The following is an 18,916-nucleotide window of genomic DNA, read 5'->3' as shown; positions in this document are numbered from 1 at the left end:
CACCGGCTGCCCGCATGGCGAACCAGTCGCAGTGCCTGGACGATGCGCCCTTTCGGGGCTTCCGCGCCCTGTGGGACCCCAGCCCGCCGCAGGTCTACAGCGAGGCGCAGCGCCTAGCGCTGGAGGAGCTCATCGCCGCTGGCCGGCCGGCCTTCCACGCCTTCCTGCGCCGGGAGAAGCTGCGCGCGTTCCTCTCCGAGCCCGAGATCCGAGCGGTGCTGCGCGCCGCCGTGCCTCCGTCGGGCGCGGACGAGAGTTCGGATCAGTCCCCCAACTCCTCTCTGGATTGCTCGTCTCTCACTTACTTCCCGGTGCAGTCCGACGTGGAGCCGCCTGTGCTGGAGCTGGGCTGGCCGGCCTTCGTCGGCGGCTCTTTCCGGGGGCTCACCCGGGTCGAGGCGCACTTCCAGCCCAGCTTTGGCGAGACCATTTACCCCTGCAAGGAGGTGGTGCGCAGGCAGATCCGGTCGGCCAGGGAGGTGAGTCAGAGCCGTCCAGGGGAAGCAGCGGCAGCTCCGTTTCGAGGCTTGACTGGATTAGCCGCGGCTGCGTGGGAATCCAGTTTTTTATCTGATTCCCGAGGAACGACCTATTGCCCCCGATCCTATTCCCTCGGAGATTCTCCAACACTTCCCAACTGTTCCTTAGACCTTGTCAGGGCGCTGGAATGTGGATATGAAGCCTTCGCGCGGTATCTGGAAGCTTTAATCAGCCTTTCATCCAAGGAGCTCGGGCCTGACAAACCTGAGTTTTTTCCTTCCCATTCAGTTCTCACAACAGCCTTCTGAAGTAGGTTAGACTGAGAGACAAGGCCTGCCTGAGTGGGGATTTGAACTTGAATCTCTCGAGCGATAGAGCAGCGCTTTTAACCATTATACCACAGTGAGGCTCTCTATAACAGGGGACCCTTGCTTATGGTCCCGTCAGTGGGTTTCTCCCGTTCAGGCTAGGGGCTGCCACATAAATTTCTCCCTGTGGAACTGTTTGTTCCCCCACAGTAGCATCTATTTTGAGTACTGTATTTAACATTTTGTTACATTGGATTGCATATATGCTGCCCCGAACTCCCTTTGGAAGGGAGGGTGGGGCAAAATGTAGCTAATAAAAATATTTTTTATATAGGCACCACATCTCTTTTATTGAGCGAAGTAAGTTTGTTTGATTTCTGTTTGGTTGCTTGATCTTTTGGGCTGAGGGGGTCTATGATAACACAAAGACCCCTGCCCCAATGAATGGACCAAATGCTCTAGAATGGTGGCTCTCAGTCTTTCATTTGCTCTTCTCTCTCTCTCTCTCTCTCTATGTTGTGTAGCCTGCATAAGAGATGGTCAGCAGCCTAGTTTGAATAGAACAGGTTTCTTGGAATGGTCCTTTTATGCAGCATGGGCAGAGGTAGTAGCTCTTGAGTCATGGAAGGATTATAAGTCACCTTTTTAATTGAGACTGCCATAGATGAATGAGTACCATAGAACTGCTGCATAACTGACAGTTGAAGGTGCCCGTGCTGGCCGTTGGAACAGGATGACTCTGATGCACTTGAATTTTTTCACGCTTTGTTCTAGTTTTAGTAATGCACATTTAAAAAAAAAAATTACCAGCATGAGATGCACCTCCATAGATAAAAGCTATGACAGAGTGATGTTGCACGACCTTAATACTACCTCAAACTAGGTGTAACCATTAAGCAGTGTTCTCTTTCCTTCCTCATCCATGTGCATTTCAGTATTGCAGCTGAATTTAGGAGGAATAAGTTAGAAATCCAACAAAATTATTTGTAAAATACATGCTTTGGGATATATGTGATCAAGTCAATCATTATATATCTCACATCCATTTTGTGAAGTGGAATGAGGTGGAGTATTTGGCCAATACCAATTAGTGTACTGCGCTAGATGAAAGGCAAAGATGGAAGAGAGAAGTTATTTTGAATTGATGTATGACGTCCAGTCTTCCTTGGAGTCCTTGGAGTTTTTCTGTCCATGCATGCACAGCACTTCAGATGCATTGATATTTACTACCTTGACTACAACCCAGTAAACTAGTCCAGTTCTGAGCTGAGGTTGCTTGTCTTAAGGTGAGAGCTTATGCTTGAGCTGAGGCTTTAAGCTGGAAATTGGGAAGGCCTGCTTCAACTGCTCCTTTATAACAGAGGTGTGGAACCTCTGACCTGCAGGCCATTCGTGGGGCACAATGCCATCAGCTGAAATCACTAGGCGATGGATGCAACTCAGTCCTGCTGGGATCTGCTTTGCTACCACATTTCCTGTGGGGACCATGTTGTCGATGCAGACCCCTGCAACCAGCAGAATTCAACCCTCCACTCACCAGCTGGTTCAGTCCTGCTCAGTTTGCTCTTCACACTTATTCCCCTCCAGAGAACAAACACATGCAGCCAAAGCACAGTGTGGGGCTATTTGAAAGCCCTTTTGCAAACAACCCTGTGCTGTTCTTTAAACTTTTTTTCAGAAAAAGGTTTGAAGAGCAGTGTGGAGTCTGTTTGCAAAAGGGCTTTCAAGCACCCCCACCTTGTACTTTAAAGCCCTTACCGTTGGAACTTCAAAGCTCAGCATCACATGATTGACAGTAGTTGGCTCTGCCCACCAGTCGAATTTGGCCCTACAGGGTGAGGAAACAAGGATCTTGCCTTCTGGTTTCCCATCCCTCCCTCTTGTGATTCCCAGCAACTGGTATTACTACCTCCAACAGTGGAATTAAGAACATGGACATTTGGTTAGTTGTCATTGAGATTCTTATCTTCCATTAATTTCTCTGATCTTTTTACAGTCATCCAAGCTGGTGGCCATCAGTGCACTTTATGGGAGCAAGCTACATAGTTTGACTATGGAAGAAGTGCTTTATTTTTTTCTGTTCTGAATCATCCAATATTCAGCTTCATTTAATGTCCTTGAGAGCTAGTACTACAAAAGAGGGAGAAATCAGTCTCTCTATCAAGTCTCTCCACCTTGTGCATAATTGTATACACTTCTATCAGGTCCCCTCTTGACTTTAAAAAATCTCAGTTGCTGTAATCTTTCCTTAAGAGAGGAGTTGCTCCAACTCCTCATAGCAACTACTCTGGCTCCCCCCCCCCTCATCATCCCGTGACTTCCCTTTCAGCAACAATACATGACAATAGCTTTGTGATTTGAAGGAGAGTGTTTTGTTGTTGTTTAGTTGTGTCCGACTCTTTGTGATCCCATGGATCAAAGCATGCCAGACACTCCTGTCTTCCACTGCCTCCCGCAGTTTGGTCAAACTCATGCTGGTAGCTTCAAGAACACTGTCCAACCATTTCGTCCTCTGTCGTCCCCTTCTCCTTGTGCCCTCAATCTTTCCCAACAGCAGGGAGTCTTTTAACCTATATTCTGGATCAAGACTCTTTGCAAATAAGTGACACCTGGCAATGTTGTCCTGCATCATACAGCAAGGCTATATTTGACATGGGAGAGGTCTAGTGATCTAATTTTGAAGTATTGGGTGGCAATCTGAGCTAAGAATACTGAAGCAGAGGTACCTGTAGTATTGTGTAGAGCCAATAATTAGCAGTGAATTTTCTCGTGTTGGGTATGTTCCCATGATTTATGACTGCAGTGTGATGCAAACCAGCGAGCTGTTAGGTGGTTGAATGCTTCTTTTCCTGCGCACTGCTGTCATACCTACTCTGAGAAAGAGCCGTATATTAGGTGAGCAGAAATGGGGAAAGAGAGGTGGGACGAGCAGATGTTTTGAATATGTACTTACACTCTTGGAGACTGACAAAGTCTGTATAAAAGGAGGATAAGCAAAAGTGAAGGGGTCTGAAGCCACTATGGAAGATGCCATCACCTAGCTCCATCTTTGTACATGACCATTTTTTATAAAGGGTAGCTATAGTGTAATTCAAATGCCATGGATATTTCCATGATTATAATTGTGGCAATTTGTAGCGGCAATAACTCACAACATTCTTGTAAGCAGACTGGCTAGATTTTCATTCCCCATGACACATTGTGTCATCTTCCTTATTGATTCCACCTGGTGGCATGTGCCATGGAAACCTACCTGGCCACACTGCGTTTCCATCTAGCTACTGTTGTTCATTCTTGGGGCACTGCTAGACGGACAGTATTTTGCAGGTGAGATTCAGTCGCATACTGGCCAGCTCCAGTTGAGCAATTAAAGTTGGGGGGGGGGGGTTGAGCTCTTGTGCAAAGAAGCAACTTTCTACCCTACAAAAAAGGCACTGGGAAGTGTGGAATAACATTTGCTTGACCCAGCATGGGACGACCCTGCAAATAAATTGGAAAGAATGTACAGTAAATAACAGATGTAGTCTAACCTCCCTGCTAGGGGTAGGCAATGTTAAGTTTTCAACATTGCGATATATCGCCAGCAAAACATTGTGGTCTAGCAATAAACCGCTATGTTGAAACAAGCTACATTGGCCCCAGCTGGCGAGGCACTGGGAGAAACTGCCTCAGCTCTCATGGTGGGAGCCGAGGTGCTGCTCAGCTGTGGGGAGGAAAGACTCCTGCAACCAACTGAGTGAACCCCGATTCCCCGCTTCTCAGTTGAGAGATGTTGGAACCATGGGATGGAAAGCCAGCTGGCTTGGCTCAGCTGGAGCGTCTCCCTTCTCGGCCTTGCTGCTGCGGAGATCCGTCAGTCATCCTCCTCCGATGTGCGTCTGCAACTCAAGCTGCTGTGCATGCAGGAGCACACATTACTCAGCAGAGTAAACGCACAACAGATCAGGCTTGAGGCGTAGATCCTATACTAAACTACGCATTTATTATACATAAATCAGGACAAAGAAAAACATGGCTTCTCTCGTTGTTCTTCTCAGAGAGAGAGAGAACAAAAGCAATACAGAGTGGATGTTCCGCTCATGGGACTTCAGCAATCTGTGCTGGAATGTAAACAGACATGTGACATGCAACAATCCCACATATCTGCAGCAAGGGTGGAATGGAATTCCTGACATCAGATCCCCGACCCTGCTCTTGCTTGCACACAAGTCTGGGCGGGATGGTTGCTCAGCTGGAGTGCAAGCCCCTCCTCCCCAGCTGGGAGAGCCAGGACCTCGCTCCTGTTTGCATGGAGCTGGATTGGGGCTGCTCAGCTGGGGATGTGTAGGCTCCATCACACTTTTCCACTGAGGGGTTCGGGGCTGCGCTCCCCTCAAGGGAGAAGTTCAAAGGAGCCCCTGCACCACCTGAAGGCAGCCAGGTGGAAACTGGGGACAGGGAAGGTGGAAGCAGCCTGGCAGCTGCATCTGAGACCCCTGCACTGCCTCTGAGGCATCTGGTGGGCTGTCTCTGCCTTACCAGGCGGTGCTCTGGCCTGGCTATCAGTTGTCTGCCAGTTAAGTTTGCTAACTTGTGTAGCATGTTCTTCCCATTGCTGTGGCCTTCTGCAGCATTGATGGCGGCTCCACCTAGAAATGGGTGGATTGAAATTGGTACATACCAGGATGTGCACACTTCACTAGTATTTCCAGCTGCTGGGCTCTGTGACATCATTGCCTTAAAACTGACGGCCTGCCACTTTGAGAGGTACGCTAGCATTACAGATTTCAAGGCTCTAGTTGCTTTGCTAATTCTGTTCAGAATGAATCATTCAGAGACGGTGACTGCTGAATTGCTTCTCACCAAGGTGTTCAGCTAAGATTGTTCCTTGTATAAGAAGCCTGAATAGGTGCTTGATGACATTTATAAGTTGTCCAATACTAGCTTTAGAAGAAATTAATTTTCTCGCTCAAGTCTAGCCACTGGAGATAACTTTGGCATTGTAAGATAAGGCTTCTAAGCTTCTCTTGAAACTTCTTTGGCTGTGATAGGTGTAATTCTACATCAATTACAGGTGACTTCTAAGAGGTTTCTGCTTTTTGTGCGCAATTAAATATCCATAATGCACAACTTGGTTTGTGGAAATGTATCCATTGTAACTGCTAGTTATAGTATCTTATGCAAGGCTATTTGGCCCTTAGGGGTTCTGAGAAAAAATTGGTTTAACCTCTGCTTTGCTAGCCTCTTAAAGATGGTGGACTACACAGAATATGACCCAGGTTTCTAGAATCTCTGCCCATAAAGAGGGTGCCGTGGCAATGTTAACTCATGAAGGCACGTGACATGGTTTAGCCATGAAGGAAGCAGCACCCACTAATTTGCCATGTAATGCGCACTGTACTTTGGGAACTTTGTCCTAAATTGATAAGAAGAAGCACCCCGCTGTTTAAAAGTAGAAATGCAGTAGACTGCTTGGTGAAAAGGTGTTATTTACTCCAACCTCTGAATCTGCATAGTCTCTGTAAGGTAAAGGTAAAGGGACCCCTGACCATTAGGTCCAGTCGTGACCGACTCTGGGGTTGCGGTGCTCATCTCGCTTTATTTGCCGAGGGAGCCGGTGTACAGCTTCTGGGTCATGTGGTCAGCATGACTAAGCCACTTCTAGAGAACCAGAGCAGCGCACAGAAACGCCGTTCACCTTTCTGCCAGAGCGGTACCTATTTATCTACTTGCACTTTGACGTGCTTTCGAACTGCTAGGTTGGCAGGAGCAGGGACCGAGCAACGGGAGCCAGTGGCATAGCGTGGGGGGTGCAGGGGGGCCCGGCCGCACCGGGTGCAACATCTGGGGGGGGCACTCGCAGCTCTCTGCCCCTACCTGGCTCACTCACTCTTTCTCACTGCAGTGCGGGCTGTGCAAATCCGATCCGAGCCACCGGGTCGCCGCCCACTGTAGGGGGGGGGTGCCAGGCATGCGGTGCGGTGCGGAGAGAGAGCCAGGGACTATCTGGGGGAGGGACAGTGCAGCAAATTACTTGCCTTGCCCTGGGTGCTGACAACCCACGCAACGCCACTGACGGGAGCTCACCCCGTCGCGGGGATTCGAACCACCAACCTTCTGATCAGCAAGCCCTAGGCTCAGTGGTTTAGACCACAGCGCCACCCCCGTCCCTGCATAGTCTCTGTACTGCGTTGCAAATATGTCAGGTGCAGCACAGCACTAGTGATCACTTGATCTCCTGTGTTCCTCTTGGTAAAGCCACAAAGTAGCATTACTTCTCACTCTTTTGTAACTGTAGAACAGGCCTTCCCAATCTTGGGTCTCCAGCTGTTTTTTTAGACTACAGTTCTCATTATCCCTGCTCTCTGATCCGGCTAGCTAGGGATGATGGGAGTTATAGTTCAAAACCAACTGGAGACCTGAGTTTGGGAAACCCTGCTCTAGAACATTTCAGAACCTACAACCCTCCAGATGTTGCTGACCTATAAACCCCTTAAGCCCTAACAGGTGTGACCAACGACAACTTATGGAGGGCCAGAGGTTCCTCACTCCTGCTCTAGAACTTGGGGACATCCAAAGAAACTGAATGGCAAGAAATTGGGAATTGACCAAAGGAAGTACAACTAGTGCATAGTTAAACTACAGAATTCGCTACCACAAGATGGTGATGGCTGCCAACTTGGGTGTCTTTAAAGAGGGACTTGACTAGTCAATGCAAGATAAGGCTGTTGATGGCTGTTGATCACAATAGCGATATGCTGCCTCTGCAATTGGAGGCAGCATGCCCCTGAATTCCAGTTGCTAGAGAACAATGGTGGCAGGGTGGTTCCTGCACCTGTCTCCTGCTTGTGGACTTCCTGTAGGTGTTTCACTTGTCACTGTGGGAAACAGGGTACTGGGCTAGAGAGGTCTCCAGTATGAACAAGTGGGGGTGTTCTGTTAATTTCGCTGCTTGCGGTTGCATGGCTTGGAGGATGGCCAGAGAAGCAGGTGTTTAACACATTTTTCCTGGAAAAACTCTGCTTTGTTCAAAACCCGATATACCTACAGCTAGGCAGAATGGCACCCCCATGCATGTACAAGAAGGTGGTATCAGCAGACTTTTGGCAGAATCACAAAAACCTTAAGGAGACCCCCCCCACCCAATAAGGACTAAACATGCTTAGCGGTCTTGCAGGGCTAAGTGATTTTTTTTTTGGGGGGGAGGGGTTGGAGGTGGGGTGGAGAACCTGGCCCTGTCTAACTGGAATTCTGAATAGCAGCATTCCATGCTGCAACTTTTAGTTGCATTCTACATTTGTGCACTGTTAAATATGAAATATGTGGCTGCAGCTATCATACACTGAAGAGTCACAGTATAAACTGCTCTAGGGTTTTTTAATTCTTTTAAAATGTAAAATAAATGTCTAGTTCAGATGCTGGCTCCATGCCTGTTCTGCAGTGCCTCCAGGTGACCTTTATAATCCAGCTGTCTTCAAACAGGATCAGATGCAGATCTTGTTTTCCTTTTTTCCTTTGCCATGAGAAGAGTGCAAGGATTTTTCAAAAGGGTGATGCACCCTCAGATAAAGAGAAATAAACAAGCGATTAAAGTTCCTGAAATGCCAGGCAAGGAAGGGCTATTAAGTGACACTCTTGTGATGCATATACAGGAGATGAGAGGAAACTATAATTGCCATTTGATTTTTGTGTGTGTGCTCTCTCAGCCTTTTTTGGGGGATGGGACACGTTGTCTACACAGAGAGGATGTGTGTTGAAGGATGGGATTATGTCTTTGAAATATAGTAAATAAAGTACTTACCAAAATGCCATATAAATGAATCAGCGAAATTGATTGTCCATGTAATTCATTTATGCTTGATCCCTATGGTTAATACATATAGTGGTACCTCGGGTTAAGAACTTAATTTGTTCTGGAGGTCTGTTCTTAACCTGAAACTGTTCTTAACCTGAGGTACCACTTTAGTTAATGGGACCTGCTGCCGCCGCGCGATTTCTGTTCTCATCCTGAAGCAAAGTTCTTAACCCAAGGTACTATTTCTGGGTTAGGGGAGTCTGTAACCTGAAGCGTCTGTAACCCGAGGTACCACTCAGTGCAGAGTGACTGAAACCTTTGAGTGGAGGGAGATCAGAATGGATTAGCTAGAAGAGGAAAACAAAGAAACAGATATGTTAGGAGAGCTGCACGTTGAATGGATGATGTGCACAACCATTGACCATTGTGCACATTCACCAGACATCATGGAGAATGTGCACATCATCCATCCATGAAGAAGGAAGTATGCACATTCTCTGGCCATGATGCACAACTGCCAGACAGGCAGAATGATGCATATCTTAACGGCATTTTGTACATTCTCCAGGCAATATACACATGATCTGATCAGTATGCATAGCCTCCCAGAAACGTGTATTCCCCCCCCCCCGCCACAATTCAGACGTGTGCAATCTGCATCCCTGCGAGCTGCTTCTAGCACATTGCTTAATGTTATGTGGCCCACAACATTTCCCCCTATTGATCAGCAGAGAAATGGGAAGAAGGGACGGGGCTCCAGAAAAAAAAATGGTATCTTTCCCCCCCACTCTGCAGTTCAGCCTCCTTTTCGCCACACTCAGCTGTTCCTTAGTCAGCTGAGCAACACAATGGGTATCACTGGATGAGGAAATATTTAAATCTTCCCCTCTTCTCCCACCATCCTAATAGAAATTCCACACATACTCTTTCTGCTATTAAGCTTAGAAAAAGCTCAATAGCAGCATGAGGCTTATCATAATTGAAATTACAGGGTTGGGAAGAGTTAACAAGCCGAGGAAGAGAAAACAGGAGAAAGAGCCCTGAGATTGAGGAGAGAGTGTTCGTGAAGGTCATATTTTTTCTGGACCTCCACAGCTTCTTCCCATTGTTCAGGTGATCAGTGAAGCTCCATCCCAACTTTGGCCTGGCACGTGTCTCAATGACACCAGGTGATTGACAGGTGAGTTGCCCCACCTGCTTGCCAAAATTGGCCCGTAGGGTGAGGACAGAGGATGATCTGGTCCACTGGGCCCAAACGATTCTCCACCCCTTCTTTAGAATGTTGGTATTTGATGCTTTGATTAGAACCTGACATGTAGTAGAGTGAAACTTGAGGTATTGAGAGTAGATCGAGCCACCTATTTCGTGTATCCTTTTAACCACCCCATTAACACGCGTCATCGTGGTGGGTCTTACAAAAATTCAAAGAAAGTAAAAAATTAGAATTATCTTATTCCAAGCAAATGCAATTCTGGTTCTAAACGCAACATAAGGGGTCTCTATAGTATAGTGTATTTTAAAATGGGGTTTCAGAGTTTTTAGGGGTTTTTGAATGTTTTATGTAGTTTTTCAATTTCATTGTTCTGCATGGGACAATGACAATAAAGATATCGTATTGTATATATATATATATCGTACTAAAGCATGGTTCTCAAAGGCATGAGAAACGAAAAAGTTATTCCCCTCGTTCTGAAAATATCTTATGTACAGTAAGTACCACGTGAGCCTCTTGGGGGAGGGCATTCCATAACAGGGGTGCCACCACCAAAAAGGCATCTCTTTAGGCAGGGGCACCTCAAGAAGAGCTTTTGACAAAGACCTTATGGTCCAGGCGGATGTAAGTGGAAGGAGGTGAACTTTTAAGATGAGAGATAGCATTCCTGAATGTTTCCAGCACTTAAAACTAAACACGAATGAATCCATTTATTTCAGTCACTGACCAGAGTGGAAAACTAAACAACATTTCCCTGCAAGTAGAACACTTGCAGAACAGAAGATCAGCTAGGACCCTTCCCCTTTCAGCAGGGAGTTCTGTTTTCAATGTGGAATATTTTTTTAAAAGGTTCTCCTGCTTGTAATCTGCTTGTGTACCACCTCTGGACTTCATTCTGCTGTCTGTGCAGATCAGACATTTTTCTTTCTAGTACCTAACAGTGGAAAGTGGGCAGACTTTTCCCTTTTAGAGCTCTGAATCCGGAATAACTCATTCCCATAAATGGAGACTCGATATCCTTTCCTCAAGAAATGGGACTGCTTGCGGGTGCCCCCCCATAGGTTTTGTGGAAAATGACATGGCGAAGAGCAGTTTGGGGAGGATGAAACTGTGTGGTTTCGGTGACTGGAGGAGGGTGTGAAGTCTTTGCTGATCAAGAACACATTACAAGTCAGGCAACTAGTATGGCGGAAACTCTATAGAAGCTTCTGTTTGATGACATTAATTGAAAGGAGTGAGGTGTGTGGAATAGAGGACCATGCAATCTTAACTCATGTAGGGAAACTTTTATCTTGAGGTCATTCACGGTCCAACCAGAGGGAAGGGTTTAAAGTAATCAAATGAAATATAATTAAAGAGTGAGGGAGATGACACTAATTAAATAGAAACAGTTTTATATTGCTTGGTGACAGGTGAGTCAACATTTGCGCTTTTGATTTAGCCTTGGGACTTCCATTCAGTGACTGTGCTGTCAGAAACACCCCAAAGCCACAAATTTCCTCCTGTCTTGGCAATGGACTTAGCTGCCTCTAGTTCTTGAGTCAACGTGAACAGGACATAGCTGTATGTACATTCCTGAGTAATGCAAGAAGACAAGACTCCTGTGTCTTTTAATAGCTGCATAGAACTTGCCCCCCAAATCAAGTTTTCTGGTGTTGGGTATTTAAGGAAATGGAGGCAATAGTCAGACAGAATATTGCGCCATCCTTGCTACTGAAATTGTTGAACCTGTGGTGAGATGGCAACAAAGATTTGAAAAATAAAGAATCAGCCTTTTGCTGGCAGCTGCAAGGCTCTGGAAAGTGTGAGGCTAACACAGAATATCAACATCCTGTGGTCTGAGAAATAGCACTCCTAGGAAATACAAACTCAGAGTCACAAGAGGTCACAGTAAAAGAAATGTTAGTTGCAGTGTGGTTTGGTTCCATAGATTACACCAACAAGACAGAACATGGGCAAGCGCCACCAGTAGCATTCAAGAGGATTTGGTTATGATACTAGGTTTTCTCATATGTTGTAATAGCTTTCTTTAGGAAGAGACAGGTCCTTTCTCAATTCTGCAAGCACATAGATTATTAAATGCTTTGTCCCTTGGCTTTCTTTTACTTGGTAACATCTTAAAGGTGTGGCATTGTATTAAGTTTCCCCTCACTGATAGTTTTGTTATAACCTGCTTATTTTGTTTTTATATTGGGTTCATTTGTTTAGTTATTTTCTTTGTGTTGTGACTTGTACATGTTTTGGTATGTATGATTTAGTTTAATCTTACGTGAAAATAAAAAAGTCAACTAACCAAAAATATGGCACATATTTCTTGTTTCATGCCCAAAGGCTAACACTGAAAAACTGTCCTCTGATCATTCACCCTGAAGAGGCAGAACATCTAGAATTCACTAACTAATTTTGCCTATTTTTGTCTAGTAACCCAAAGAGTAAAGTCTTGTCTCACTGGCAAATTTGTCATATGGTTCCATAGATGAAGAATCTTAATGAAGATGATCTTATTACAGTTTTTAGACTGAATGTGTGATTACTCAAAATGAGCTCTTCATGATTGTTTTCTAACAGTCAGTTATGTTTCAAAGGTAAACCCACACATTCATAGGCATCCTAGTTATTTCCATGTGTCAACAAATACTGTTTCTTTGTGTTTTGACAAAAACAAGCAATGTGAAAATATATATATACATGAGTTTGTGAGATGTATACGTATTTCAGAATTCATATCCATTATCCTTGAGCCATTTGCTGCCAGTGTCCAAAAATTGCCAGGTGGCAGGCACATTTTGCTCCTGGCTTATTAGGCACTTGTAACCAATGAAGATGCCTGGGCGACAGGACATTCTCTGTGGTGGCCCCTAAGCTAATCCCTCCCTACAGAGGTGTATCTGGCACCAACACTGTACAGCTTCTGGTGAATGCTGAAGATGCACCTCTTACCCTGGCCTTTGACACAGGTGTACATTTTTTACTTTCCTTATTTCTGTGACTTTAGATTGTTTTAAACTGTGCTTAACATTGTGCTTTGATGTTGTAACCCAGGCATAGGCAAACTCAGCCCTCCAGATGTTTTGGGACTACAACTCCCATCATCCCTGACCACTGGTCCTGTTAGCTAGGGATGATGGGAGTTGTAGTCCCAAAACATCTGGAGGGCTGAGTTTGCCTGTGCCTGTTGTAACCCACCCTGAGACTTTGGGGTGAAGGGCAGGTTAATACAAATTAATGCCAATAATTATTTTGGTATGGCTAGCATTGCGGGCTACAATTTAATAGGTTTCAATTAGAACTTTGAAAGTGTTGCCTCTTTGTCCTTGCAACACCCCTATAGGCAAGTCCTGATTTCTGTTTTACAAGTGGGCTCTCCAGTTCAAGAGGAAGAATGTTATTTTTCTTCCTTCCTAATGCAGTGCTTGAAAAATCTCTGGCACACTTCACTGTTTCCTCCCAGCACCTGACAATACCTGAGATTCCTATGCAATGCTAACACAAGGTTTTGCCTCTTTTTGGCCCTTCCTCAACGCTTATGAAGCATTTAGAGAGAGAAAAAAACATGGTAGAAGTCACGTGTACCTTGTAGACTTGGCTTTGCTATCTGAAATGCCAAATCCTTTTAATAAGCTGTCTTGGCCTTCCTAACAAACACCTGCAGCAAGCCAGTACATGGCCCAACCTCTGCCTGGGAGGAAGGGAGGGGAGGAAAATGTTGACTGATAGTTGACTCTGCCACAGTTTCTCTTCAGGCCATGGCATGAGATTAACAGCAGAACACCTTGATTCAGGGGAAACCACAGAAATGCAGGCTCCTCAGTAGACTTGATGGTGGTGCTGGTGGTAGAGGGATCGTTGTATACCCCCTGGGTTATGAAAACAGATACCTATGCCAGGAGTGGTGCCCCTCCAGATGTTGCTTATTTCATCCCCCCCATTTGTTAAATTTCCATGCCGATTTTCACTCACACAAGTCACAAAGCAGCTTAAGTATCTCTAAAATCCTGATCCCGCCCCACCCCCTGTGACATATAATTCTTATTATTCAAAAACTGAACTCCTGTTCACGTGGAGGAAGCCTAAAAGGTCATTCACTGCTAATAACTCATTCTCAAATTGCCCACCTTAAAAATCAAATTGCCCCACATTGGGAACCACAAATATAAAATAATTAACAAATCCTCCATAAAAGAATTACAAATCACCAGTAAAACAACCACCTTCTACAAAACGCTATTAACAAAACAACTAAAAGGAAAAAGCTAAACAGCAGAACCACAACGGAAGTCCTATTCTAAGATTCACAAAGTGTTATAGCACTTGTGATCCACAAAATAACATTAACAAACCAAAAACCAACTAAGCATGGTTGAATTCGCAGAAACACTCCCCCCACCCCCCTGACTCATAGTCTTCCACTCAGTTGATCAAAAGACACATGAACATAAGGCCCGTGGCAGCAACTCCATTCTGAAGGCTCCTAAGGCTGGAGGGTGGGGCAAGGCAGGTGAAAAAAGCCATTGCGTGATGAGACAAGGTCTCATTCCCCTATAGCTCCCATCATGTCTGACATTGGCTAGAGCCAATGGGAGTTGGAATAGGAAAACACTGGGGGGGGGGTCACAGTTGCTAGGTCTGGACGGCATCCACTGGGGTGTCCTCAGATGTTGTTAGACGACAATGCCCATCGGCAGACCATTGGCCACACTAGTTGGGGCTGATGGGAGTTGGAGTCCAACAACATCCCCTCCCTTGACCAAAAGCGTGTCACAAGGTAAGTTTCTGCACATAACTTCTTATAATTCATTTTTTCTTACTTTGAAATCTTCCAGGTTATCGCTATAGTTATGGACTCCTTCACAGACATGGACATCTTCAGTGATCTCCGGGAAGCCTGTAGAAAGAGGCTGGTTCCTGTCTACATCCTCCTGGATCAGGCCTGCCTTTGTCATTTTATGGAGATGTGCAAAAACCTGGATTTTTCTCCTGAACAGGAGCATGTAAGTTGTGGGGCACTTCTGATTTTACAAGTGGAAAACAGATTGATCTTGGATTTACCTCAGCCCATTATTCAAGAGAGGGAGAAAGTCTCATGCTCAAAGCTGCTTTTCCCTTTCCTTGTCTAATGCATTTGGATTCCAAACCCTTTACCCAGAAGTGAGGTTCCCTTGATACATCCCAGCTAAGAGACCAATCCAAACTGTGGCTGGAGACCTTGTGCCAGCCAGGATGGGAACTATGAATGGGGTGGTGGTAAATCTCAACTAGTTTGCTGCAGGCCCATCACTGGGATACAGTCCTGGTTTGACGAGAGCTTGGCATTTTGGCCTAAACTGTGTGCCATTTTTTAACAGCTGATGAGAGTCCGAACTATTACTGGAAACACTTATTATGCAAGATCAGGAGCCAAGATAATTGGGAGTGTCCATGAGAAGTTCATGTTGGTTGATGGTGTAAGAGTGACTACAGGCTCTTACAGGTAAGCTACCTGATACCTTTCGTATTTCTTTCACAAACCCGAGAGTCTTTTGTAGAGTGTAGTCTGATGGGAAGTCTGCAATAGCCTCAACAGACAAATACCCATCGCCTGTGCTTGAAGCATCATTTCCCTGGTACAAACATGCCCCCTTGACTAGCAGACCCTTTAAGAAATTGACAAAGGCTTTATCTCACCTGAAGCAGGGCAGGAGGAAGGGCCAGGGTGGTGTAGTGGTTAAGAGGGGCAGGCTTGTAATCTGGTGAACCGGGTTCGTGTCTCCGCTCCTCCACATGCAGCTGCTGGGTGACCTTGGGCTAGTCACACTTCTTTGAAGTCTCTCAGCCCCACTCACCTCAGAGTGTTTGTTGTGGGGGAGGAAGGGAAAGGAGAATGTTAGCCGCTTTGCGACTCCTTCAGGTAGTGATAAAGTGGATATCAAATCCAAACTCTTCTTCTTCTTCAGGGGGAGATTGATTAGTCTTCTTGAGCTGCTTTTAGTTCCCTTCACTCCTGATTTGTATTTATATGCAGACACGGCAGTATGGAATGTACTGTATGTATATTCATTATGCAGAAGTGACATATGGCCTTTCAGACTGTCCAAGCAGCAGCTGTTGAATTTCTGCTTGCCAAGCTGTAAAAAGGCACCGAAGTTCTACTGAGGGGGTGGGGGTTGTGGAGAGAAAAAAGAAGTAGCAAATGTGTATTTAAATGCGAATGAATTCTTGTTCTGTCTCACAAGGGGGAGCAGTTCAGTCTTACCTACTTCATACCAACAAGAAGAGGCCATGAAACAATGTTTTAAATAATATTTTCAGTGCTTTTTTCCTGGGGGGATGCAGGGGTACGCATCCCCCTAAACATTTTGTGAATCTAGGTCTGGCGTAATTGAGTATTTCAATATGAGTAGGAAAATGAGAGTACCGCTGAACATTTTTTTTAAGAAAAAAGCACTGAATATTTTTATTGAGATTTTATCACGCCACAGTACAAATGCAAGAGAAAACCCAGAAACATGTAAATGCTACAGGGTGAAATAAGTAAATAAAAAGGTTGAAACAAACAAACATAGAACATGTGTCCCATGTTGAAAGAACAAGCCCTACCACAGGCAAAAACACATGTACATTGCAAAAGGCTGGACTCGGAAGTAATCGCTAAGTAGGGACTGAGTACCAGAACAGATACCACAACCAGATTGATGCTGTGAGAGAATGTGAGGAGTAGGTGGTCTAGTTTCCCCTGAGTTGGAGTTAATGAAGAAAAGGTAACCAGTCATCAGAGAACTTCACATTGGATTCCAACCCCCCCAGCCAATTTGCATTGCTATGTCCATTTGTCAGACATAAAACATTTTTTTTTAAAGGAACGGTTATGCATAGCATAATACTCTTCTTCTCTTTCTCCTCCCCCAACCCCTGGTAGCTTCACGTGGACTGATGGAAAACTAAACAGCAGCAATGTATTGCTACTCTCCGGCCAAGTGGTTGAACACTTTGATCTGGAGTTCCGCATCTTGTACGCACGATCGAAACCTCTTGACCCGAAGCAGCCATCCAGCTACAGGAACAGCGATGCCTCTGAGCACATGAGCAGTAAAGCAACACCGTGCAAAGACTTCACTGTGCATAACCTCCTGAGAGCGGAGTTCGCCAGGCTCTCAAGCAGCCCAAAGAAGCTTGAGAGAGAACTGGAGCTGGCGAGAGAACTCCAAAGTGGAAGGGCGACCGCGAAGCGCCCTCACCTTAGTGGCGATGAGGAGTGGCACAATGGCCCTGAGGTCCTAGCAAACCCTAAGGGGACAAGTAGCCAGTCAACTCAGACCGAGCCATTGGAAGAGAAGCCCACCACCGCCCTCTTTAACTGCGCCACACAAACCAGCATTTCAGTGGCAACAGCCACCACCCAGACCACTACTCGATCCAGGATGGTGGGCACTCAGACGACCGTTTTGTACAAGACCGCCACAACGCAGACCGAGCAGAGGGAGGCTGCAGAAGTGGTCCAGAATCAAAGGGTGCCCGATCAAAGGGTGCCCGAACAGAAAGTGGTCTTCAAAGAAGCATCTCCTGATCAGAGGGTGCCATCTAAAGAAGTATCTCCCATTTCTAGGAAGGCCACTTCAACTTCATCTAGCGCTCGGTCGCTTTCTTCGCTTTCTTCCCAGTGCTCTCGGGCAAGCTCTACGGGCTCGCTGACATCCCTGAGGTCCATAGACTATGCCGCCAACCACAGGGCCGACTATTTCCGCAAGCTGAACAAGGAGAGGGAATTCCACTACTCCGTCATCCGGTCCAAGCTGAATCACATGGTTTCCATGCTGTCTAGGAGGGGCAACGTGGCAGAAAACTACATAGGCTGCCGCCCAATGAGGTGCAACTTAAAGCCTAGGCAGCGGATCAGCACAAGCCTCATAAACCTCAGAGACTTTGCACTGTACTCATCAAATGACTGCTTCTGAGAAATGGGATCGTGAGAGCTGGCACACATAATTGCCATACGGGGCATGCTGCTGGGTTGGTTGTTGTTGTTGTTTAACTTGGCTGCCCAGCCATCTTTGTGATACTGCAAGCCTTTCTCAGGCTTTGCCGTGCCATGGAGAAAAACGGTTTGGAATGCCAAGCCAATATGCACATTATACCTTGCGGCACGAAGGTAGCAATCACATGGAAACCACTTCACGTTGCTCTTTGTGGCTTTGTGCTCCAGCCTTCACACTTGGTCAATTCTGTACTGCCCTTAGAAATGTTGCTTTCTAGTGCTTTTTTTGGTCTAAGAAATCGTAGGGTAACTTGGTTTTATCAAGGGACAAAAATATTAGCTGTTTTGATTGTTTAAAAAACCACAGTAGTTTTGTCCCAATATAGGAGCATGTAAAAATATTTTAAGTGTATGACCCTGTAGTTGATGGCCTGATAACCGATGGCTAACAAAAGACAATGACAAAGACAATGTTCAGTGACTCGTAACTTTTCCAACAACTATGGCCATATCTTAGGGCAAATTTCCCAGTTGTTGTTCGTTATTTTCATTGTCTTTTACTTTTATGTATATAACTCTTATTAGACTCTGAAAAATAAAACATTTCCAAAAAAGAAATCACATCTTTCCCAAGTTAGAGGATTTTTTAAAGGTAATATAGTGTCAAACCAAACATCAGTTTATATTCTACTTGAACATAAGTGTGTTTAATGATTGCAACGTTGACTCCAAAATGTCTTCATGTTTCATTTTCCCCCTAATGACCATTTCAGGTGGGTCAGTTCAGGACCAAGTGACTTGAACAACTTAAATGCAGAACCAAGCTTATTATTCAGTCCACAAGGGTAATTAATTCAGAATAAAGAAGAAAGCAAAGTCTGATGTGGCTCAATTTAATATTACTTTGTGCAGATTTTACTTTGTTCAAAAATGCACTGAACAAGGCCATCCAGATAATGCAAAGAGACAACTTTGAAATCCATATGTCCTTTGTTTCTAAGGGGATCTGCTAACATCTGTATGTATTTCCAGTACATCCAGCTTCTTTGATGAGTAAGTATAACATCTGTTCTGCACTTGTCAGAAATCGATCTTTTTGTGTGGCAGCACCTGCACTTTGGGAGAAAGCTATCTCTGGTGAAAGAGGCTTTTGGGTCTCTGACAGTTTTGCTTTCCTTACAATATAGGCC

General features: G+C 45.4%; 1 protein-coding gene across 1 annotated transcript; it reads left to right on the top strand.

Annotated features, from left to right (window-relative positions):
• The first annotated feature begins 10 nt into the window (after positions 1-10).
• On the top strand, positions 11-18,344 carry FAM83D (family with sequence similarity 83 member D). The gene is made up of 4 exons (XM_083446915.1): positions 11-479; positions 14,599-14,766; positions 15,121-15,245; positions 16,671-18,344. The coding sequence occupies exons 1-4, from the start codon at positions 15-17 to the stop codon at positions 17,704-17,706; spliced, it is 1,794 nt and encodes a 597-aa protein (XP_083303041.1). The 5' UTR covers positions 11-14; the 3' UTR covers positions 17,707-18,344.
• The last annotated feature ends 572 nt before the right edge of the window (positions 18,345-18,916 follow it).

Source organism: Podarcis tiliguerta, assembly GCF_965153285.1.
Source record: "Podarcis tiliguerta genome assembly, chromosome: 6".
Classification (NCBI taxonomy): Eukaryota; Metazoa; Chordata; class Lepidosauria; order Squamata; family Lacertidae; genus Podarcis; species Podarcis tiliguerta.
The sequence above is the reverse complement of the archived record's forward strand: the minus strand, read 5'-3'. Positions and strand labels throughout refer to the sequence as shown.